Source organism: Mercenaria mercenaria, chromosome 19 (genome assembly GCF_021730395.1).
Source record: "Mercenaria mercenaria strain notata chromosome 19, MADL_Memer_1, whole genome shotgun sequence".
NCBI lineage: Eukaryota > Metazoa > Mollusca > Bivalvia > Venerida > Veneridae > Mercenaria > Mercenaria mercenaria.
The window spans coordinates 18,930,770-18,956,926 of NC_069379.1; the positions used below are offsets into that span (position 1 = coordinate 18,930,770).

Consider the following 26,157-nt stretch of genomic DNA (forward strand, 5'->3'; position numbering starts at 1 on the left):
TCTTGGCGCTGTCCTTGGTGGCCTTTAACCTATATTAGAGCTCCAACATCACTTTTGTCGGTATCATAGGTAATGGTAATGGTCATATATCTGTTGGAAATGGTGTAAAAAATGTTTCCGTGCAAGAGTAAGCGTGAAATTTGAATATATTTTAAATCTTGGCCTCTTTTTTATAAACAGGTTTGTCCATTTTTATCCTTTGGACCAAACGGATTATTTTTATGACTGTAATGTCAGAGTCGGAGAATGATCAAAAGTAACAGACTTTATTTCTATTTTTACGGAATAAATCATATTTCAGCTTCCCAGCAAAACCAGTAAGCAGATAACTTAAAATTTCGCGGAAAATTGCAACAAATTGACAACAGGGTCTGAATCTTTGCATGTAAATCGACATTGGATGACCTTAGTGAACTGTCCATATCTTTCTTACAACTGAATATTTCTTGAGGAAACTGTATTTGATCATAGGAAAATATGATACGAACATTCATTTAAAGGTCAGAGACCACTAATTTCAAAACGTAAAGGGAATTTATTGGACTGGAAAAAAGATAAATGTTTACCTGGGAATGAGGTAATGCATGCACTTTCTGACTGGTCAGTCATTTAAACAAATATAAGATTTTTTTTTCAAACGAACTTCTCTCGCCATGCCAACGATATATACTAGGAGTCATCTAATTCACACGAAAATTCATTGAATACGTTACCACTTTACACAAGTTTTTCATCCGACATTTTGGTGAAACTAAAAAAAATATGGTCTCCAACCTCAAAGAAAAAAAGGGTCTCGTTTATTCTACTAGAAAAAGCACAATATCATATCAAATTCTTTTCAAACAGTTACTGTAACACTGCAAAATTTCATTAAAATTTTCATTTATTATTATCATACCACATTTATATAGCGCCCTCTTCATGATAAACACGTTCAAAGGCGCTTTACATATACCAAAGGCAGCCACACAGGGCGAAAAAAATGTATCCTTTACTAGTACAGACACAGAGAAATCTGACCAGGGTGAGATAAATCCAGAACAGATAGTGAGAAATCCTTTTAGGTACAGGTCAGTTCGGCTAAGTTATCTTAGCTCTTTGCGAATAGACATTCTGGTCAATTAACTTGTCTGGTGTAAAGAACTGATACACGCAAAGACGTCTTTTCTTGAAAGAACCAGTGCAGGCCTCTTAGTTTATTAGAGGCACTAAAGACCATCTAAAAAATTTCCAGTGCTCGGGTCGGGATTCAAAAACCGGACCTCTGGATTTGACAGTCAAGCGTGTTACCACAGATCCACCAGTCCCTCTAAAATTGAATAAGATGGAAAGAGCACTTTAATGTAAAAACCCATCATTTTAACTAGGGTTCATACGCCGCCTTTTCATGCCATTGCAATCTGTATATCATCGAATGTTCCAACGTCGTATAAATGCATCTGCGAGTTCTCTTAATTATGCTTTGATATTTGTAATATAAGAAAATCTCGAGCTCTGCTCTACTTAGGTTAGAGGGCTTGGACGTTAGGCTAAGCTTGCAGTCCTATTACCACCCACGAAGATGGTCAGTCAAAGATATGCTTTTGATCACCAACGAAAAACGTTAGTAAATGGGGTAAGGTCAATTCAGAATAGAAAATGACACGAATAAAAGAATAAAAAGATTAAAAGAAAGGCGGATGTCATACTAAATGTTTCATATATAGTAACAAAAAATAGTTTAGCCATAAACATGTTTATAAAGTTTTCGTTTGCTTCATATAATTTTTTCCAGTTACAAAAATGGCAAAAGCAGCATTTTTTCTGAATTGAAATATATTTTTTTCTTTATTAATCCTGACTCTTTACAATTTAATCTTGTTAATAAAAAGGGAAATAGCTTCGGATACAACGAAATTTGATGTACTGGAAACATGATTAAAACATTATCATTAAAACTTTCTTACTTCACGATGTAAAACACTGTTGCTTTTTTCATTTTTCAAATCTACCCGAATCGATAGTTTCAAGAAACAACATTTTTAAAATTCAGCAACAAAGCAGAGTTTCCGAGTTTCCACTTCATTTTATAAGAAATTATAGTGTTCACAGTTTCATACTGTTCACATGTTGGCATACGTATGAAGAGTTTCGTATATATGATCATCACGGATTGTTTCATACTGATGTTCGTCACGTGTTAAATGCGAAATGTTGTAATCAGTCAAATCTGCTCTTTGTCCATATCTGTAACTATTAGACTGTACACCCCTGCCCTTTTCCGCGTTTCTTTTATTTGTCTTTCCCCTTTGAGGGGCACCTTTAGATCTACCAGCTTTTTGGCCTTGTGGTTGATTAGACATTGGAATGTCTAAGACATTACTTACTGTATTAGAAATGGGGTGTCCTGCAGAGTTGGTTCTTGAAGGTGTATTCTTTATTTGAGGCAAGCGTTTTCTGAATAAAATCATAAAAATATAACCCACACACTTACAAATGCTTTGTCAAATAGAGATAAATGCATGACCAAATTGTGTTTGTTTATAAATGTAGCAGAGAAAGGAATATATTCGAAATCGTTGTATTCTCCATTTAATTTGACATTCATTTAATATGATAAAACTCTTAATCCGCAGACCAGTGTGTGAAGGTTGATCTTGGTCAGCATTGGTAGCAAGGGCAAAATCAGTTGCTACCATCAGGTTAAATGTTATGAAGTCTTGTGAAACCATTACTGTCACAGGTCGAACGTTTTCTACCAAGGAATTATAAAGAATTTTGTTTGTTTGATTTGGGTTTAGCGCCATTTTTCAACAGTATTTCAGTCATGTAACGGCGGGCAGTTAACCTAATCATTGCTCCTGGATTCTGTACCAGTACAAACCTGTTCTCCGCAAGTAACTGCCAACTTCCCCACATGAATCAGAGGCGGAGGACTAATGATTTCAGACACAATGTCTTTTATCAAATAGTCATGGAGAACATACGCCCCGCCCGAGGATCGAACTCGCGACCCCGCGATCCGTAAACCAACGCTCTTACCTACTGAGCTAAGCGGGCGGGCTATAAGGAGCTGGAATGACGCTGTATGAACTGAAGTTGCATGGATCTGTGTTCAAACTGAACAATAAGCAAAATTCGTCTGCCTTTATTGTATATACGTTTTGAACTGATGCATTGCAGTGTAACTTATTGATATTCTTTTACACCTAATTAATGTTTCTGGATCATAACGGAATATCACAGATGCTCCACTGGGCGGTATTGAAAACAGAAGAAAAAGTAGAACCATTAGCATTTTACATGCCAGAATTGGTTAGATACACAGCTTCGCCTTCATCGAGTCACAATTTATTAAGAGAGTAATATATATATATATCTATATAAGATTTTAAAATCAAACTGTCCTGGAAATGTAGATAATATGAATATATTTACATAAAATTACCTGCATATTCCAATAATTATGAATATACAAATTACTGCTGTTCCCCCTAATGTACCACATATTATATACATTGTTGTTTTGAAATCTGTAAAAGAAAATGTTATTTATTTATTTTGTTGGATTTAACGTCGCATCGACACAACTATAGGTCATATGGCGACTTTCCAGCTTTGATGATGGGGGAAGACCCAAGGTGTCCCTTCGTGCGTTACTTCATCATGAGCGAGCATCTTGGTAGAACCACCAACCTTCCGGAAGCCAGCTGGATGGCGATGAGGGGCAAATGATTCGAGTAAACGTTTCAGAGAAAATTAACAAGTGCCAAAAACTATTTATTTAATTATCATTTATTGACATTGTAGGAATGAATTGAAAATTACCTGTCGGAGGATTCGTATCGTCTGAAAAAGAAAATGTTTACACTTTCTTTACAATGAATAGTTTGAAAAAAAATCAATGATATTGAAAAAAAACTGCTGAATAAATGTTCGAATATATTGACTCATTGAAGTGTTTTAATGTTTCCGAATAAAAAGAAATGAGATTTTTGACTCTTTATAGATAGAATTCTAATCTTACATGTATCATAGATATAGTCCGTTTTAATAATATCCAATGCGTATATCTAAACCGCTCTTCAAACATTAAACTAGCTTTAACTTGTAAGTTAAGGGTGATACCTTTTACATTTGAAATCAGTTGCGGTTCAAGTTTAATAATAAATGATAATGGCGAAAAAGAAATAAACCTATCCTGATACATACCCACGAGGTAAAAAGACATTATTCATCAGGTAAATTATATCTGTAACTTTCAAATACATTGTCAAGCATAAAATTAATAATCTGATACACAAATTTAAATACTATTTTTTATTTACAGTTCTTAAAGAATATACAGGCCCCATGTGGTTCTAGGACGATCCGTGTATGAAAAGAACTGGAACAACTGTCTTACCTTTGCATGATCGTAAGAGGCAATTAATAGGGTTTTAACACTTGGTTTTGCTGTAACTCTGTGATTCCAGCAGGTATGCAAATTTTGATTCCAGCATTTTGGGGCAGCAGGGGTGACCAGGTGAGGGTACAAAATTTCACATATTAATTATAAATATTGATGGAAAATTAAAAATGATGAAAACAAAAATGGTTGGGGGATGGGGATGCGTGATCGGGGTGGTGGGCAAGATTGAGTGGAGAGTGAGGTGAAAGAATGGCACAACTTTGCATGCTGATAAATATTCATGGAAGGTTTGAAAAGAAATAATGATAAACTATGTTTTTTCTTTCTTGGGGGGTGTGGGGTGGGGGAGGGGGTGACCAAGGCAAGGGGGTGACCAGGTGGGTACAAAACTTCACATGTTTATAATAAATAGAAGTTTAATAAAATTCTACTAATTGGTTGGTTTGTCATGTACAAATGTGTAGAATTTTAAACAATTTAAGGGCAATAACTCTAAGGAAAATTGACCAATTGAAAAAAATAATATGACAGGCATTATTGAAGTATATTGGTTTATATCTATTTCAAGTTTCATAAAATTCTACCAACTTATTATTGAGAAATGGCTACAGACGTGGATTTTTCATTAAATCAAGGGGAATAACTCTAAGGGAAATTGACCAGTCAAAAAAAAACAACAAAAAAACTTGACGGGCATCATCGCAGTATGTTAATGCATGTTTATTTCAAGTTTCATGAAATTCTACCTGGTAGGTACTGAGAAATGGCTGCGGATGGACGGACGCACGGACTGACGGACGGACAACGCCATTTCAATACCCCCTCCCGATTTCATCGGCGGGAGATAACTAGGATAGCGCTCATTGACTTAGTCTAAATGAAAGTCTTAACTTTATGATATACCACAGTCACACATACGGCGCGGATAGCTACGTTTAGCTACGGATCTAAACGTAGTAATCCGTATCGATCCGTACCTGAGCCGTACGGACTGATACGGGTTACTACTTTAAGGTACGGCTCAGGTACGGATCGATACGGATTACTACGTTTCTATCCGTGGCTAGACGTAGCTGTCTGCGTCGTATGTGTGTCTGGGGTATTAAGTATTCTCCCTATAAAATTTCGGCATTCTTTCTTTTACAGAAAGCCATGCACTTTTTGAACTACACACTGTATTAATGCCGAATTGCCTAATGAGAATACGTAATCACCGAGTGCTGGGTTTAATTCAAAGTCTAGCGCAGTCATTTTTCAAAATTTCCATTTTATGAAGCAAATGTAAAGCGACAACGTAGTCCTTTCAAGGTACGCATGTCGTTACTTATGCCCATACAAAAAGCAGACGAAAAAAGACCAGATGGAAATTTGATACATGTATGTTTCGGAGAAATACCTGTTTCCGCTAATTGTACGACCTCGCAAGTTTTTCCCGTCCACCCATCACGGCACCTACAAATTGCGGAAGCTATCATTAACATAACTTTGTAAATATATGATCTAGGTACAAGTTGTCACAGTGTTTTTAAGGATTTGTTTTTCTGAAATAATGTATTTATTTTCAATAAGTAAGTCTCTGTGTCAGTGTTCGACCCATACAATTTCAGGAGAAAAAAAGACAAAAAAACAACAACAAAACAACAACGAAAATTTAATTCCATAATTTCTTTACATGTATACGTTACTTTAATGTGTATAGAATATTCTGAAAATTTCGTAAGGTTGACAATGACGAAGGATTATACATTTTTCAAATTCATAGCCCCAAATTAGCAGAAGTATATGGCCCAATATTACTTGAATAAACAAAATATGAAATACTCTTTTCGTTTTTGTTGGGTTCAAAGTTGCCCCGACACAATTATAGGTCATATGGCGACTTTTCTTCTTTGATGGTGATGAGACCCCTCCGTTTATTATTTCATAAGGGGCCACCGATTGATCCACTGACCCCCGAAGGCAGCGGATGGCTTCCTCACAGAAAATTCAAAACCCCCAAGTAAGGCTTTAACCCCCATTGGTAAGTGGCAATGGTCTATGCGCGACCTTAACCCTCAGCCAGGAGGCCCCCCTTTAAAATCATTACTCAGCTAAAAAAAAGTGGACCAATAAGCGGGGAAAACATTATACATGGTACTTTAATGCATAAATAGATAATTCATGACGAAAAAAAGAATAATTTTCGCCTTTTCCCTATTTTCAATTTAAGTTTCATATAAAGCAAAAGATAAGAGGTAAGGGTAGATTTCTCGGAAGCAGAGAGCACTAAAAGCACAGCCACAGAGCCACGCATTTGCATAGTAGGTCCACAACAAAAAGTAGCTGTAATGGAAAAATATTTCTGACGGGTTGCTTCAAACATCCAACAAGTACATATTAATTTATGCTAAATATAGAAGGAAAAAAGGAAATGATAAGAAGCAAACTTTGGCCGCGGGGGGGGGGGGGGGGGGGGGGGGGGGGGGGGGGGGGGAAGAACCCAAAGGGAAAAGTTGAACAAAGACGAATTTACAAAGGGAATGCCACGTTCCTTAATAACAGTCACACTACAACGTACACTACGATAGCGCAGACACTCGTGTACCAAAGATAAACATACAACCACGACCAACTGAATAACATAGAAAAACGAACAAGCAACACATAAGTAAACAGAAGGCCCAGTTATAGACTAACAAGCATACAAAGGCACCCACACAAGTAGGGAAAAAAAAAAAACAAAAAAAAAAACAAAAAAAAAAACAAAAACAAAAAAAAAACAATCGTGTACCGTGTTAGGATTCCGGTTGCCAAAACAAAGGGGAGCCACGAAAACTTACTCAAAGTAAACGGGGAGTGGATGCAAAAGTTGCGTAAATGCAAGGGAAAGGAGGGGCTATTTGGGAATTAAGAGGATAAAACGCTCACAACAAACAAGAAAATATACGCACCAGACAATACAAAATAGACAAAACAACCAGTTGAAAATAGGGGCACCGCCTTGGAACGGTCAGTAACTTATATAAAGGAATCTGGGGGTTTAAACGTGTTTAGGGCATGCCAACCTCGCACCACTTACCCTATCTTCAACAAGTTAGCCAACACAATGTAAATAAAATTCCCACTGAGAAAGGCTCTGACAGTAGTGCAAAAATAAAAGAAAAATGAAGCAAAACATAAAATTAAGGTAAATCTAAGGTATAATTACAACAAAGTACTCAACAACTTGTCTGAAGTCAGAGCAACAAGAGCCTTACTTTTAAGGTCACGACTAAGAAAACTGTAGGATAAAAATCAACTCCCTCCGTCCCTTGTATATAGGAGTTAGGAACAAGCACCCTGGAGTTTTTACACTTTATTAGTCACCGCAACATCAAATAGGAAAGCGTAGCAATTAACTGTAGAGGGGCCAATCACTAAACATGCACTGTGCTTCACAATTTTGGCATCGTATCCTCCTTTGATAAACTTTTAACCCATTTTACAAATATTTGATTAAAATAAGGGCTATATTTAATTTTCCGAACTTTATAAACTACATCTCCAGAGCATTCCGGGTGTGTAAGTCCAAGTGTTAAGTTTTTAGTGTTCGTGTTGTATTTTTCTAACAGTTTCGACGATCTGTAGTAAAATTTACTAAAAGTTTTCCGTAACGGTAACCCTGTTGTAACAATTTTGTGCATTTGCGGCCAGCATCCGCATCCGCGCAGTGTGGTCAGGATCCATGCTGTTCGCTAACAGTTTCCATAATTGCAATAGGCTTAAGCGAACAGCATTGATCCATACTCATCCCAAATGCACTATGTTGATTTTTTCCTGGTGCGGCTCATATCATGTTTTATACTTACCTGCACTCAAAATCGGTGTCCTCATCAATCATATGACATGAACCGTAATTCTGGCATGGATTTTCATTACAGGTATTTTTTGAAACTGAAAATTTATGATAAAGATGCATATTTAGATAACTGAAATTATAGTAATTGATCGAAAGTATTAAATACCAGAAATATGCCTAAAATACAACCGACTCACGTTTAAACAAGATATGGTAATAGTTTAACAGATTTTACAATGTGTTCAATTTGCCTTTTACTTCTATTCAGTTTTTAATTGAATTTTACCAGTAGAAGTTACTTGGAAAATAGATTTTAGTTTTGAGTGCTTTGTTGACAAATAAAACACTTTTTGGAGTTCAGATACGTGGATCAAAAATCGTGTTTTATTTGCAAACAAAGCACGCAAAAGTAAAATCTATTTCCATTATAAAACGTTCGAATTACACTAGGAAGGGATACTAATCTGGAATCCTTTTAAGGTGGAATAGCCAAAAGTAGGTAATTTTGCGTGTTCTTATCGACAAGACAATACACTGTAAAATCCTTCTTTGTTTATATAAAAGAAAATCTTAAAACTGTTACAATCTACGTTTTCCAACTGTCTAATATCAGCTTCTTTTCGAGCCATTTTGATACATTCATGGTCACACAACTACAATACATGTGATATAATAAATACCTACTATATGAATTTTTATGCCCCCGAAGAGAGGCATATAGTTTTTGAACCGTCTGTCAGTCTGTCGGTCTGTCAGTCTGTCCGCAATTTTCGTGTCCGGTCCATACCTTTGTCATTTTCAAATAACTTGGCATGAATGTGTACCACAGTAAGACGACGTGTCGCGCGCAAGACCCAGGTCCGTAGCTCAAAGGTCAAGGTCACACTTAGACGTTAAAGGTCATTTTTTATGATAGTGCATTCGTGTCCGGTCCATATCTTTGTCATCCATGGATGGATTTTCAAATAACTTGGCATGAATGTGTACCACAGTAAGACGACGTGTCGCGCGCAAGACCCAGGTCCGTAGCTCAAAGGTCAAGGTCACACTTAGACGTTAAAAGTCATTTTTTATGATAGTGCATTCGTGTCCGGTCCATATCTTTGTCATCCATGGATGGATTTTCAAATAACTTGGCATGAATGTGTACCACAGTAGGACGACGTATCACGCACAAGATCCAGGTCCGTAGCTCAAAGGTCAAGGTCACACTTAGACGTTAAAGGTCATATTTCATGATAGTGCATTGATGGGCGTGTCCGGTCCATATCTTTGTCAATCATGCATGGATTTTAAAATTATTGGGCATGAATGTGTACCACAGTAAGACGACGTGTCGCGCGCAAGACCCAGGTCCGTAGGTCAAAGGTTCTAAACTCTAACATCGGCCATAACTATTCATTCAAAGTGCCATCGGGGGCATGTGTCATCCTATGGAGACAGCTCTTGTTAATATAGATATTAAAGCACGTATTACCTTTGCATTCATAATCCGATTTGCGTGTGTAACCTTTCTTACATTCACAATTTAATGTGGCGTGGATGTATTGGCATTTTGTTGAATCAGGGTTGCATAAATTATTTTGTGGTATACTGCATAATCCATCAGTTTGCTTATCTGAAATACAGCAAAACACACAAAAAATAAGAATAAATTGTTGTAATATCCGACTCCAAGGCTCCTGGTTAGGATGAACATGATTTATATCCTGATAAAAATAAAATTTGATTAAATAATTCACCAGTTGTATTACACAAATGCAATTAATCATGATGGCATTTACATTATGGAATGTCTTTTCTCCTCTGGGTGTATCCAGCTTTGTTGAATACTCTAGAAAACTTCTATCCAGTATGCAAAAAAAAAAGTATTTTATACACCCATCAAAAGTGACTGATTCATTAATTTTGCAACATTGTTTTCGATTTGTTTTTATTAAAATTTAAATATATGCCATATTATAGAATATACTGAAATTCATATATTTATATTATTGAGTTCGAGCTCAAGTTGTTTTAGCAAATGTACCTACGCTTTTTTAACCATCTTAGAATGAAATGTTATATCTACTTCTTACGACCAGTTTAACTATACTATAATCTTTGCATCCAATACTGCATATATACAGTCTTTTAAGGTATTTTATAAAACATACTGTCAACAAAATATCATAAGTAGCAGATACGAACTTCATCATGAACAATTGTCATGTTGAGGTTAAAAAATCACATGATGTTAGTAGTTTCCGAAAATTTACAGGTCGTAATCGGTTATCAAGTAACAGTTTCAACATTTCTATATTTAGGACATAGATATATACGTACATCTTTGTAAATAACAATATTATATATAAGCTTAGTATAGATATATCTTAAATGATTTTGAAGTATTGGTACAAACTTTCTTCAAATACTACATCTTCTTCAAATATCACATTGAACGGTAGATCGACAGATATATCATTCTTCTCTGATTTGCATATTCCCTTTGGGCAACTTTCCTTCCTATAGTCTTGCCATGCAGTTGTAATGTTTACCGAGTCTAATGGTTCATCAAAATGCAAAACAAATTCAACAGCTAGGTTTTCAGATGTTTGCCTGAAAATTGGAATTAACCATTCAACAGTTACATAACGCTAGTCATAAATGCAAAAGATGGCTCTGGTTTGATTATATATCTTGTCAGGTACTCTGTTTTGGTGAAATCTCGACTGGAAAAGATGCAATACATTAAGCCGTTACAATCTTTGAAATAAGACATAATTTCACACTATAGTTTGTTAACGTTTGGACCCTATGTCCTTTATCAAAATCATCACGTCCTGGCCGAAATTTCACGAAAAATCTTAATTAGTAATTACTAAGTTAAGTCTGTTATTTTATAATCTTGCGGAACATTACGTTACCGTTATTTAATGTTGTTTTTTTCTGTAATAATGTATTTATAGCTAAATTCTACACGGTTTGTAGTATTTGTCTGCAGTACTTATTTCAATCATGCTAATATGATATTTCTATCAATTTAAGCACGATATTACAAACTGAAGTATATGGCGCCAGATGACCTTCAGCTTTTCCCGGAAGTAAAGAAAATGAAAGTACACATGTCGCATTTGCAATAGTCAAACAACGCGCAGGGTCACAATGTATACGCGTGGACTTCTTATTTTGCTAATGAGAAGTTAATTTTCAGCATTTTCTTACGTATGAAAAAACCTGGGATTTAGCACGACATAGCATAATAAGTATTGATTCTGCGAAGCGTGAAAGGGCCATCGGACGCTAATACGTTTTATTACGTTACGGCCGCGGAAAGGATACGTTTTACTGTCTTTTGCAAGACAGAGAAATAGTTTACTTCACAATTAATATGATCTTCAAATGTTATCGAAGTCATTGCAGTGCAAAATAAATAGAATGAACATTGACATTTATAATTTAAATTTAATCAGTATGTCGCACTACTTCATACGCAAGTATACAATAAATACGTTTGTATATTTCCTAAGCAAAACAACTTCTCCAAAATTTTTAACAAACTCGGTAGAAAACCACTAAACAATAGCACAGCCAAATATCTAAGCTCAGAGCATTAAGAAGACAAGAAGATTTATTTAATGTGTTTCATATATAAGTCTATGTAAAACAAGTGTACCATGGGAAGGGGTGCAATTATGGCTCCAGGGGCATGATTTGAAGAAGTGTGGCCGGGAACCACAACACAATGCTATACACAAAATATCTATGCTCCTTCGATAAGAATATTTTAAAAGTTTTTCCTTTTAGTTCAAACAAAACAAAGTTCTGCATGGATAGGAATCCTTTGGAGCAATTTGCCAAAGACGACCCAAGCAACATCTAGGCCAGGTTTCATCTTCTTCCACGGACTGAGTTCTGAGGAGATGTTGTTCGAAGAAAAGTGTGGACGGACCGGCGACGGACATAGTCGGACGTTGTGTAATCACAACAGCTCAGATCTGGTACCTCGTGCTCAGATAAGCAAATATAGGTTTCGTGGAGGGACTTAAATGAAAAAATTTAATATGTATGTTTAATATGTATGTTTATTCGCACTTTAACAGTAGAAAGCGTATTGACTCACCGTTTCTTCCTATCAGTACTGTCCTTTGAAATGGATATGATTTCGACGCGTACATTCTGCTCCGGATATTGCGATTCATAAGCATTTTTTATCTGTGAAATATTAAGAAAAAACATATTCATTCATCTTCTTTCAAAATGGAGTAACTGCCACTTTGAATACCAGTCTAATGCTTTTGCATAATTATGTAACATAATTTGTGTATAATTGATATTGTAGAATATAAAGACATTAAAGATCTTATTACCACATTTAGGTTCAGGTTTGAATGGTGGCTGATTTCTGCCATTTCGTGTTGGCGTGTTAGTGGGGTATAAACACGACAGCACGAAAGCTTTGTCGTGTCGGTGGGGCGAAAACACGACACTTTCGTGTCGGTGGGGCGAAAACACGACACTTTTTACGCGAAACCTCTACGTTTATCTAGAGGGTGCCGACACGACAAATTTATCTGTTGAGTTTTCGTGTTGGCAGGTATGAATATGTCGTGTTGGCGCCCTTTTTTGTCGTGTTTTCGCCCCACCGACACGAAAACACGAAAAATAACTTATTTGTCGGGTTTTCGCCCCGCCGACACAAAAACACGACAAACATCTATAAAACGTAGAGTTATTTTAAGCCAGTGAAAAAATACAACAACATTTTAGAAGCAATTTTCTTTCAATTCGAACGAACCGTCATTTCAGAATTTATTTATATTCACTAACGCTGCATTAGGAGATTTAATATGTAAGATATCAGTTATCGTTTAAGAAACAGACCCGGGTCAATTTTATCTGGGTAGGGGGATCGGCACCAGTAAAGTATGAAGTCGGCATCGGCGAGCAGAGTTTGGTTAAGTACGGAAGGGGGTTAGGTGGGTCAGAGCGTGTCCGCCTGGAAATGTTTAAAAATCTATGTGTAAAATAGTAACGCTGCTATAATTACTTGGGCCTCAATGAAGATTAACTTCCCTTGTAAATAAGGGTTTTTATATTATTATTATGATATTGTTCTTATAAAACTAAAAACGTATGACAGAGCACAAACTTATCATAGAATACTACACATACAATTAATTGATTGTAATTCTGTATTGTCGTCATTGGATTAATATCAAGTATATCAAACATTTAACCTGTATTTTTTTATTAATGGTGAAAGTAAAATCTGTCAAAAACACAGACGTTTCAGATATGGTCTATCAAAAAAGTTATTATTAAAGCAAAAAATTGCTTTGATACCTTATCAGAAAATACATAAAATATAGGTAAAAAGTAAAAAGACAAAAGTAATAAGTTTAATATTCGACGTTCGTCTTTCAATATCTTTTAAGTAACAAAATATTATTCGCCCAAAATAAACATAGAATATAAGTATTCTGAAACTTATATTCTCTAGGTTTGTTTGCATATGTTTGCGTGCAGTAATGCTGTGTTTAGTTCAGTAATTGTTGTGCGCATATCTAACGGAAGACACCAAAACGAAAACACGACAAATAGGATATTTCTCGTTTTTTCTTGTCGGCGGGGCGAAAACACGAAACCTCGACAAAAGTAATAAGTTTAATATTCGACATTCGTCTTTCAATATCTGTTATGCAACAAAAATGTTATTCTCCCGAAATAAACATAGAATATAAGTATTCTGAAACTTATATTCTCTAGTTGTTTTTGGCATACGTTTGCGTGCAGTTATGCTGTGTTTAGTTCGTTTTTTCTTGTCGGCTGGGCGAAAACACGAAAACTCGACACAATTTTAATAATGTATTTGTCGTGTTTTCGTGTTGGCGGGGCTAAAACACGAAAACACGAACACTCGACAAATAATGTATTTGTCGTATTTTCGTGTCGGCGGAGCGAAACACGAAAACACTAAAGCACGACAAATAAATGGCGCCAACACGACATATTCATACCCGCCAACACGAAAACTTGACAAATAAATACGTCGTGTCGGTGCCCTCTAAATGTCGTTTTTTTCGTGTAAAATTGTCTTGTTTTCGTGCTGTTGTGTTTTCGCCCCGCCAACACACCAACACGAAATGGCAGCAATCAGCCATCATAAGTTTAAGTTGTATCCACATCAAGGAGAAACGTTTTGTTTTGTTTGGTATAGAATTCAGTTACTGTAACAGTGAAACACCGCTCGCTCGAGCATCGATGACCCGAGCACCCGGGCTCGCTCGAGCAATTTATGTGGTCCCGGCTGATTTCCTTCTATTTTCTAGTATGTGAAATTACCATGGCTGGGTCGAGCATCGAAAACTCGATCGCTCGAGCATGACACCTGGTCCCTGTGTATTAATTTACTCTTTGTTGCTTGGGTCGCTCGAAACCATGGATAACTCGAGCAATTTGCTCATCCCCTTGCGACCTCGAGCGAGCGGTGTTTCACTGTACATACAACAATGGCCAGTTTACACCACAGATGTTCCTTGACTGCTTGTCAGAATTACCCTGACTATCATGTAACTTACACCAACAAATTAAGAGGAGGAAGATCAACGAATCTCAGTCAGTCATTACAGAGATCACTTTCGAAATATTATTAAAAGTATTGTGTTCTTGGTATCTATTAACCTAACGATGTTTAAATAGATTGATTCCCTAAATATATGAATACCTGTGTCTCCAAATATACTTTCAGTTCATGATCTTTATTTTCTGCTGGACCAGTTACTGTTATACCTATCGTCGCAGTGTACACATATCCTCCTGAAATGTAATATTCAGTCTAGCATTTCCTATAATATATAATGAATAGTGTTTCGTTAGGACCACTGCGTTCTTTTTCTTCCCCCCAATTCACAGTGGTGAGCGTTGAAACAAGGACAATATAAACACAAAATTACAACGATGAAATTCGGATGTCCAAATCACGATCGTGGCAGACGAAATGACGATGATGAAAATAAAATACTACACGCTGATGAGAAACATTCCACAACGATGAAAATCCAGTTCGAGATTATTATTTTAATTTCCATCATCGTAGTTTCAATTTTTCGACTTTCATCATTTTTGGTTTTAGATAAACATATAGGCATGTATGGTTCATTGATGAAAACGATCATTAATGTAAACTACAATGAATAAAAATATATATATATTGTATATTGTAAGATAACGTTTTCTCTTGATTGCATATTATATTCAATGTTACAGAAGAATTATATACATTAATTTGGTTCTGTAAATGGAGAAGCATTTAAACTATATAACAAATATGTAGCTTGCAAGCACAAACACGTTATGATTAAAGGTAGAAGGTTACAGTGTGTTAACAAGCAGCTATCCTCGATATTTGCGTAGAGATACATTCATATACATGATGAAAGCATGGCCTAATATAAAAATAAATCAGGGACAATATGAAAAAAACTCAATACCTGATTCAGACATTCTGAAAGGCTTTATTGAGGGAGGCAACTGGGAGTTGAATATTAAGATTATCATTATTATCATTAATCAAGTTATCTGATGCTGGAATAATTATTTGTTCTGGTAATCGTATTGGTTCTCTAACAAATAACAAGGCCAATATGAAATCATCAGATAATAACATTATAATAGCTTCATCAAACGTTTACGTCACATTCTCGCATACCAGAGGTTTACCATGGTTCCTTGGTTGAACCGCAGGAATATTTTACCGATATCGTTTATTTGGTTACATTACAGGTAAAAAGTTCATCCAATCAGCGACGTTTCGCGTCAGATCTTCGCGAAGCAATCAAAACAGGCCGTGAAAAGCTCGGCCACATCGTATTCAATGCCGAGAAATGTAGTTAATTCTTAGCATCTAATCAGATGAATAAATCTTTATTAGTTGCAGTCCTGCAGTATCATCTTAATTCATACTAGCAAGTATGTTGAAAACATATTGTTTGAATTTTCAATTTGGCTTGCCGAATAATGGCGAAAATTGATTGGCTGAAACCACTCCCGGTAGTAATTACAAGAGCCTATGCTCAGCAAATAAACGGAAGAAATAAATCAGTCTTGGGAGTTTTGCAAAACTCTCATGGATGAGAATGCTACATCACTGAATACGTAATATCATATGCGATACTAATACTAACTTAAAGAGGTTTCCAAATTCTACCTGAACAAAGTATTGTAGTAGAATTGATGGTCTTAGGTTCCTTCCCCTCTGGGCAAATGCATGTCCATGATCCGTCTAGATTATTACAAACACCACCAATGCAAGACTCTTGGAGTTCACATTCGTTTATATCTGAAAATTGCAATTGTCATTTCAGCTGCGTATTAAACACATATCATTCATATAGATATCATAACTAAAATAATAAAATTATGAGTAATTGTTAATTGAGTCGTGCAATGAGAAAACCAACATAGTGGGTTTGCGACCAGCATGGATCCAAACCAGCCTGCGCATCCGCGCAGTCTGGTCAGGATCCTTGCTGTCCGCTAATGGTTTCTCACATTGCAAAAGGCTTTGAAAGCGAACAGCATGGATCCTGACCAGACTGCGCAGATGCGCAGGCTGGTCTGGATCCATGCTGGTCGCGAACCCTCTATGTTGGTTTTCCCATGGTGCGGCTCAATTAATGATGACAATTTGTTTCATGCTGTTGAAAAAGCACAAGTAGCTTGGGATGAGTTTCTATGCATAATCTTACATTATTCTCAAAGTGATGTAAATGAACACACTTGATGGCTTCTGACATTCCATCTCATCGACGAATTCAGCTCCATACCTAACACACTGCATGCCACCCTTACACGGTAGCATTGTGATAAGGCACCAAATAATGTATAGCGCATTAAATCGACAAGATTGAAGCTGAGTTTTTCACATAGCCTTTAAATGCTGAGAATTTTGACATTTGATACTCAAACATCCTTTAAATTAGCACAATCATGTTGAGATGACATGATATTATATGGACACGACTGTTTTTTTTTTTTCGTTTTTTCCATGCAACATTGTTTGCTTTTAAATAACATATAAAAAGTGCATATCTGTAGCTGATCCTAACTTCAAAAACGTTGACGTAAGCGTGTGTTGATTGTGTGGCGAGATGCCTCTATCAGGATGTTTGATGTAATTTAGTCAGCGCATACCTTATGATTCGTACCTAGAATAGTTAGACCCAATCATATTCGAACCGCCGATGATCCGTCATAATTCAATATTTTAGATGATAGACTAAATGAAATAAGCACTAATCTTTCATGAATTCCTAGAAAAGAAAGTTCTATCTACTGACACGGTAATTACGATAGTTTTAGGCTCTAATTACGGAAAATACACAAATTAAGGACAAATTACGCACTTCCATTATCAATGTACTAAGGAGCTTGATTTTGTCATAATCATTGAGCGCTCATTAATTACAATTGGATAAAAGCTTATAAATACCGGGACAGCGCCACGAAGAGATCAGAACCTGCCTGGCTACCGAGGAGTCAACAACGTCAAAGTAAATATATTATATGAATCTGCCAAGCTGCCGAGCGATAATAAATAAGAAATAATTACCATATACTATTGGGTTCTTGACCTCCTGTCATAGTCTGAGTTCTTACTCAAAACATTGCGTTTCGTTTAAGGGCCACGACGACAGGAACTTGACATCTAGTAGTATTTTGGTAAGATCTTAATGTATGGTATTCACCTCAGGCATTGTTTGTTGTGAATCTCCATACTACAAGATCCCATCCACTAATTTTGAGTGCTCATCATCAGTTAAATTGAGATAGATTGATTCACATTAATTATTGTATAGTTCACCAATCATTTTAATAATCATTTGTTTTCCAATCATTCGGCAAGGAAGCCCATAGGAAAATTGTATTATATTTAATGTACTGAGCTAGACCGTGCACGCTACAATTGTATACGTTCAAACACACTGGAACATGGGGACTCCGTGGCTTAGTAATTAGAGTAACTAACTTCGAATCCCTTGCCACTCACCGATGTGGGTTCGAGCCTCACTCGAGACATTAAATTCTGAATGTGCAAGGAATACATTAAGCTGGCTTACGGAAAGACGGTGGTTCTACCCAGGTGCCCGCCCGTGATAAAAAAAATGCACGGAAGGGCATCTGGGGTCTTCATCGACCATCAAAGCTGGAAAGTCGGTATATGACTAAAATGATGTCGGTGCGACGTTAAATTAACAAAACAAATGAAAAAAACCTTCCTTATGAGTGTTACGCAAAACTTATAATATAACATATTACTTATCTGAGGATATGAAATATCTTTTTAACAACACGTATTATACATGAAAAGATCAATTGATATTTACCTTCGCAAGTAATGATTGTTGCTTCATTATTTGAATCTCTTGTGTATCCTTTGTCACATTCGCAAGTCCAGTTACCCTGAGTGTTATTACAAGTGCCACCACAGTAGAAATAACTATCCGAACATTCGTCTATATCTGTTTGACATTTTAGCATATATTAATACGAGATGAATATTTTGCGTATGAATCACAGAGGCAAATTATTCTACGAACCTATTTAACAAGGTAATCGCCTTTTAACAGAAAAGTACAAATACAATATAGCCCTATTATAACTAAGTATTTAAATGCACAAACGAGCTCTTCTGCTTTGAATTATCTATATCTTTAAAAACAAAGGTTGCGTAACAGTGGTGTTCTTCACTGAACAATATACACAAATGTATTACTCTTCATTTATATTATGTAGCAAAGTGTTACCAGCGTTTGTATTATTACAAGAAAGCGTTTTCACAGAATAGGAACGCATTAATATTTGTTCTTTTCAAGTTCTATTTGTACAGGAAGAACAAAATTAAATGTGTGAAAGCAGAACATTATTCATTTAAGTTATACCTTCACAGACTATCACGTCTTCTGAATACACATGCCTTCGATATCCGAAATCAGGGCAACTGCAAGTCCATTTGCCATCTGTATTAAAGCATTTCCCTTCACCACCACAGGTATATTTAGGTGATTGACACTCGTCAATGTCTGGCATGAAAAATATCTACGTTTCAAATATACTCAAGACAGTTTATTTAAAGAGAATTTTTAATGAGGAAATACAGATACTCTATTTTATTTTGTGACGTTTGTAAGTTGACTGAACAAATGAACGAAACTCCATAATTTATGAAAGCCAATAACTGACAACTTGTGATATATCAAAGACATGTGATAACTCGTTGTGGTAGTTAAGTGAAATTTAATGCATTTCTTAAAGTGTATTTCGACAAATCATATAAAAAATGTACACTTTCATGTTTTTAATTTTTTACAATTTGGAGTCCTAACATTGGTGCACTTTTTATGTCATTATTTTGAAAAAAAAAAGAAGATTATGTAAAAATTAACCGTATGCAAGACAAAAGTGCTAACTGTTTAGCACTTAATAAATGTGGTATAATAGATTCCTGGAAAAAAATAATGCTCGTTGAATAACAACTAACAAGCATTATGATAGGTTTTCCAGATAAATGACTTAAGCCTTCACTTTCGCTTTAAAAATAATAAAACATGCAGAACTATCTTAAAAGCAATGAATTATTCCTATGATAGCATGCGTAAGTCATTAACTGGATTAGAAACATTGAATATGCAAGCAAGCAAGGCATCTTGATTATCAATTTTCGTGTAATATCATAATCTTCTACATAGGTGTAGTTCGAGAAAACTTCATAATTAGAAAATATTGTGGATTCGCAACATTTGACAATACTTTCTATCCGAAAATACTAGTTAAAACATTAAAACAGATCATAAAATTATGAAAGTCGGAAAACAGCCATTTGAATACCATCAATATAGTGAAATGACAGCCATTTTGGACACAATGATGCCATCATTCTTTCCTAATAAGGGCATTAATATATTTGGTAAACCAGTGAATATGAGCTACGAGAATATTATGATGTTAGTTATAACATAATATAAACATTAGTTTATGTGCAAACATGTATACCTTAAATCTAAGTTTCATGTTTAATTGTATTTAACATAAATTTGCCATAAATACAATGCCTTTATAACGACTGCATAGTCCCCTTTATGTAGGAATAAAATATAAACACAAATACTGTTGTTTTTTAATCGTAAAGTTAAATTCGAATCCGATATTTTACTTAATCTAATTTTGTGTAAAGAATGCAATGCCAATTCATGTGTACTCAAGTAATTATATTTTACCTTCGCACGACTTATTAGTTTCGTTGAAGATAAATCCTGCATCACATACACACGTATAATCACCTTGTACATTCTTACAATTTCCATGTCCAGAACAGTCAATTTCGTTTTCGGTGCATTCATCAATGTCTGCAAAATGACGAAAATTTCTGAATTGCTCCTTCAGTAGAGACATGGTTACTCACAGTTCAAATTCACATTATATAGAGGAATGTGGAAAATATCAGAAATGGAAGCTTGTTACATAAAAATAACAAATGATCAATAACAACAATAAAAATCACATTTAAATCCGATATTTTACTTAATCCAACTTTGTGTATAGAAATGCAATGCTTATATATTATTTTTTACATTAAGTAATTATTTTTTACCTTCGCACGACTTATTAGTTTCGTTGAAATTAAATCCTGTATCACATACACATGTATAACCGCCTGGCACATTCTTACAATTTCCATGTCCAGAACAGTCAATTTTGTTTTCGGCGCATTCATCAATGTCTAAATAAAGACAACATTTTTCTGAATCGCTCTATCCGTGGAGACATGGTTACTCTCAGTTCATATTCACATTATGTAGAACAATGTGGAAAAATATCAGAAATTATAGTCTAATTTATTAGATCAAAATAACAGCAAAAAAAAAAAAAAAAAAAAGAAACAGGAGATATTGTTTCGACTTTCATACTATATTTGAGACTAGCCCGCCCGCTTAGCTCAGTAGGGAGAGCGTTGGTCTACGGATCGCAGGGTCGCTGGTTCGATCCCCGGGCGGGGCGTATGTTCTCCGTGACGATTTGATAAAAGACATTGTGTCTGACATTATTCGTCCTCCACCTCTGATAATTCATGTGGGGAAGTTGGCAGTTCCTTGCGGAGAACAGGTTTGTATTAGTACAGAATCCAGGAACACTGGTTAGGTTAACTGCCCGCCGTTATATATATATATATATATTACCAGTTTATATATATATATATATATTTTTTTTTTACGCGGTAAAATCTAAAACAATAATAACGAAAAAACTATATAGAGGAAAATGTTTGTTTATTTTAACAAAAATATAAGTAACACATTTTAAAATCCAGCAAGAGAACAAGAAGTGGCTCCATAAGAAAATATACTATATTATTGCTTACCGACACACTGGTAAATTTTATTTGGTACTATTTCTTGAGGGTAATAACCATCCCCGCAAGTGCAATTCCATCCTCCTTTATAATTATGACATGTTCCAAAGTTGCATATGTAACTGTCTTTGTACTTACATTCGTCAATATCTTAAATAAAAGTGTCAACATTCATTAATATACAGAAAATGATGACGCGTCAAATACTTTTTTTGTGTAATATTATGTTTTCAGTTCTTTAACATTTACGAAACAGACAGATAGAATAAAACAAATGCTTTTATAACCTTTCCGCACCTGTAACATGATAAAACATATTAGCGTCTGATGGTCCTTTCACGCTTCCGTAGAATCAACATTTGAGCCGTGCCATGAGAAAACCAACATAGTGGGTTTGCGACCAGCATGGATCCAGACCAGCCTGCGCATCGGCGCAGTCTGGTCAGGATCCATGCTGTTCGCTTTTAAAGCCTATTGGAATTGGAGAAACTGTTAGCGAACTGCATGGATCCTGACCAGACTGCGCGGATGCGCAGGCTGGTCTGGATCCATGCTGGTTGCAAACCCACTATGTTGGTTATCTCATGGCACGGCTCATTTATTACACGAAATTCATTTTGAAAATAGTTCTGAAATGTCTAGGTCTGCAGCTCTTAAATATGGAAATGTCTTACACCCGAGGCTTACACTGACACTTTCATACAACATCAAAAAGGACCTTTTAAGTGATTTGACAAAGTTCTAAAAATCTCTATGTACCCTTGCTCCGTTACGGACCCCTTTGGGATTTGTGTTTATTTCGAGTTCAAATAATTTTTCGTAGATGAAAAGCTGTCATGTAAAGCCAAGATATTTTCAAATCGTTAGGAAATGCTGAAAATTGATTCCCAATTAGATAAAAAAGAAGTCCACGCGCATACATTTTGACGGGTTGACCCGTGGGCGTGACTCCTGACTACTGATCAATCCAAAGCCGGCTTTCATTTTCAAGTTTTGCATGTCTACTTTCATTTTCTTCTTCCGGAAATAGCTGAAGATCGCGTGACATAATTTTCTGTGTTGTCACAAACATATATATGCCTTGGCGAAATATAGACTGTTTGTCTCTGTTAAAACACGCTTATGCTAGGATGACGTCACGTGTGTGTTCGGGTTTGACGTCTTTTTCAACAATTTTTCTGTCATAGGATGACGTAACGTTTACCTGCGGTGACATCAAAGTTTTTGTTGCAACCAAGACAGAGCGTTACGTTATTTTATCTACTGCTTTAGATTAAAGGCATATTAGAATCGAACCCGATGGTTGACCTTTGCATTATAATACACATTGAGGCACAACCTATTATTGAAAACGAGTGTACGTAAAGCACGAAAAAAAGGAAATATAAATTTGTGTAAATATAAATTAGTGTATTGGAAAGTTTTAACTGATCAAATGTAAGTGTATACACTTTGATACTGCACTTTTAGTATACAAACTAATTCCATATAATTATACACGGCTACCCTAAGCACCCTTGATTTCTATAATGAAATAATCAATATGAATAATCAGCCTAAGGTCAACCATCGCGGGCAAGTTGCGACTACTACTATGCCCCGATAACTTGATATTTACAAACATGACTATGAATAGATTAAAATGGAACATAGAGAATTCAACACTTTTGTAACATGTTACAATTTAAATATTTCAAGATTTTGTAACAATTGCAAATTAGCTCAGTGGTAAAGCATATAGTCCATGTTCAACAGATCTTTTGCCGTGTGTGTTCGAAAGTCAGCATCGACATTAAATTCTTATTTCACTTTCGCTAAACATTTAGATTCCTTCATGAACTATGTGACAACACAACAGAGAAGTATCTTAAGCCGATATGGCAGATCAGAAAAGTTTAGCATTATATCAAAGATGATATTGACTAAATGCATGCATTTAGGCCATGCAAATAAACATACTGCTGTGTTATATAAAGGCATACATATAAATACAAACCTTCAAAGAAAGAAACAAAAATACGGGAACAAAAATGAAACCGAAAAAAAAAAACACAAAAAGAAAAAAAATGAAAAATGAAAAAACCCGCACGAGGATTCGAACCCACAAAATGATTTGCTTAATATATCCAATTGTTATCTGCGTTTTGCCCGCCTGAGCTATGTTGCACATATCTTGAAAATATATATAGGCATACAGACACTAAATAGAAAAATGGCGCGAAAAAAAATGGTAGTCGCATAATGGCGGATACAAATAGTCCTCAGTTTTTTCGCTGTGTAGAGCTATTTTCCTTATTTTCTTTGCAATTTTTTTGGTAAAATCACATGACAGATCTATGCTTGACATGAAGATAGCATTTTGATCATGAAATAACACCATGACAAAATTTTTCATGGAAACTTAGATCATACACCACCAGTATAATTTGGGGTCTCATTTTTTAGCTGATTTTGCAGTTTGTTTGTTTGACTGAAATTATTTTTCTTGCATCAAACATGACCCCCACTTTTCTTTTCATTTTTAGTTAGCACTGACAATATTCTTCAAGAAAATGTAAGTTACAGAAATTTAAAATGGGTCCTGATGTGTGCTGCGGTCATTGGAAATAGGTCAATTTTATATAGAATAAAGAACAACAACTATTTAGTGTGTTATAACCTGTATTATACAGGACTTGTCTGTAAAGCAATATTCTATAATAAAAAAGTCTTGATATTTGTCTGAAAGTTAATACGGGCCAACTCCGTCTGGGAGGAGAATCTGTACAATAAACATGGATCATAAATTAAAGAAATAGCCCAAGTTAATGATCGTGATGCATTCAAAAATATTTGAAATAAGATTGACAATTTAAACATATCTAAAGGAAGCTTTTTAGGTAGTAGTAATTTGTGGGTAACGGTCAAAGTACATTTCTTGTTTTCTGAAAAATGTTCTTCTTTTGCTAAATGTCGTTAATTCATATCAAATTAACAGTTAACATTTTATGCTTTTAAATAGGATAAGATATTTTGCATTGTACAAAGAATTGTCGACCTGACACTCTTTCATTCGTGTAAAACAGTCAGTTTCCTGGATTATACTTACATCCACAAGTATCTGACAACTTCTCACGTGAATCAGATGTTGAGGACAAGAACGACTTTAAACTATATAATATTTATTCAAATCGTTGCGATGTCAATTAAAACAGAGGCCTCTTAATTAGGTGTACTCATTACTGTCATTGTCTAGAAAACTGAAGGTTTTAATATCTTCTCGATGCGCGCAAATTTTTAGCACATTCCGTTGTGTCTTCTTTACGTGTGCCTGATCACGTTATATTATGATAGCATTTCTTGCGATAATGTAATGATAAATTTGTATCAATACTTTTATATACGGCAATGTTTATTAAGGTAGCAAATTAAAGAACTAAATAAACTTAAAGTTTCTTATGATAAATATGAAAAACAATAGCTGTCACTATTGGTGACAAATGCCCCGGAAGTAGGCCTCAGAATGCCACAATTGTTTGTGCAAAAGATCAAATATCATTTTGTGACCTTGACCTTGCCGTAAGAGGCCTCGGTCATAAACGTGACACATTTCCTATGTATGGTTAACATTTGTGTCAAATTATTTTCAAATCCTTGATAAATGGCAAAGTTATGGACAAGACAAGAAACGCCTTCGACTTCTAATCGGACCTTGACCTTGGAGCCAGGGGTCTGGATCCCGCGCATGACGCCTCATCTCATTATATGGAACAAGTAATTTCAAAATCTTTTCATCAATGGCAGAGTTATTCATGAGCTGGACAATAAACAAACCATGTTAACATATGACCTATAATTGTGAACTTGACCTTGGAGCTAGGGGTCTGTGTCTTGCTAATGGCACGTCGACTCAATATGAGACACATTTATGCCAAATAATTTCAAAATCCTTTAATGAATGGAAGAGTTATGAACCGGGCACGAAACATATCATGTTAACCTTTGACTTATAAGTGTGACCTTGACCTTTTGAGCTAGGGATACGGGTGTTGCGCATGACACACCGACTCATTATGATAAACATTTGTGCCAAGTTGTTTCAAAATCCCTTTATGGATGGCAGAGTTATGGACCGGACACGAAACAGATCATGTTAACCTTTGACCTTGGAGCTAGGGGTCTGGGTCTTGCGCATGACACGTCGTCCCAAGAATTTACCGGACGAACACACGCATGGACGCGCGGACGAACGGATAGACAGTGCAATTTTAAAATGCCCATTTTACGGGCAAAAAAACCCAACAAACTTATAAAATACCATTTTGCGTCAAATTCTGACTAACTTACTAGACACACATTGATGATATCAGAAAGAGACTAAAGTATAATCCTCCGAATATTTGCTAAATGTGCACGGATTTTTAATGAAAAACAAAATGTCATGTCCTAGATGCTGACAAATATATTTACAGGAGCGTAGCAAGTTGGACTTTTTGTTATATAAATAGTATCCGATAAATTGTAGCATATATTCTCTTGTTCCTTCTTCTAACTATTTGTTTGTAATCACACATACACGCT

The 26,157-nt window shown here is 35.5% G+C and overlaps 1 protein-coding gene across 2 annotated transcripts in view; it reads right to left on the bottom strand.

The window, feature by feature from the left end:
- Nucleotides 1–699: 699 nt before the first annotated feature.
- Nucleotides 700–26,157, bottom strand: part of LOC123542945 (latent-transforming growth factor beta-binding protein 2-like) — a 35,256-nt gene continuing 9,798 nt past the window's right edge. The window contains exons 2-16 of one of the 2 annotated variants that reach the window (XM_053530906.1): nt 21,607–21,747; nt 20,839–20,967; nt 20,465–20,593; nt 19,130–19,270; nt 18,575–18,709; nt 16,396–16,527; nt 14,914–15,005; nt 12,310–12,401; nt 10,609–10,805; nt 9,685–9,825; nt 8,218–8,302; nt 5,787–5,842; nt 3,808–3,828; nt 3,428–3,512; nt 701–2,436 (exon numbers count right to left, since the gene is read on the bottom strand). In XM_053530906.1, the coding sequence (XP_053386881.1) occupies nt 2,103–2,436; nt 3,428–3,512; nt 3,808–3,828; nt 5,787–5,842; nt 8,218–8,302; nt 9,685–9,825; nt 10,609–10,805; nt 12,310–12,401; nt 14,914–15,005; nt 16,396–16,527; nt 18,575–18,709; nt 19,130–19,270; nt 20,465–20,593; nt 20,839–20,967; nt 21,607–21,747 (1,910 nt within the window). In that variant the 3' untranslated portion in view covers nt 701–2,102. Of the gene's footprint in view, nt 2,437–3,427; nt 3,513–3,807; nt 3,829–5,786; nt 5,843–8,217; nt 8,303–9,684; nt 9,826–10,608; nt 10,806–12,309; nt 12,402–14,913; nt 15,006–16,395; nt 16,528–18,574; nt 18,710–19,129; nt 19,271–20,464; nt 20,594–20,838; nt 20,968–21,606; nt 21,748–26,157 lie in introns of both variants that reach the window. The other variant, XM_053530908.1, reaches the window with a different exon arrangement.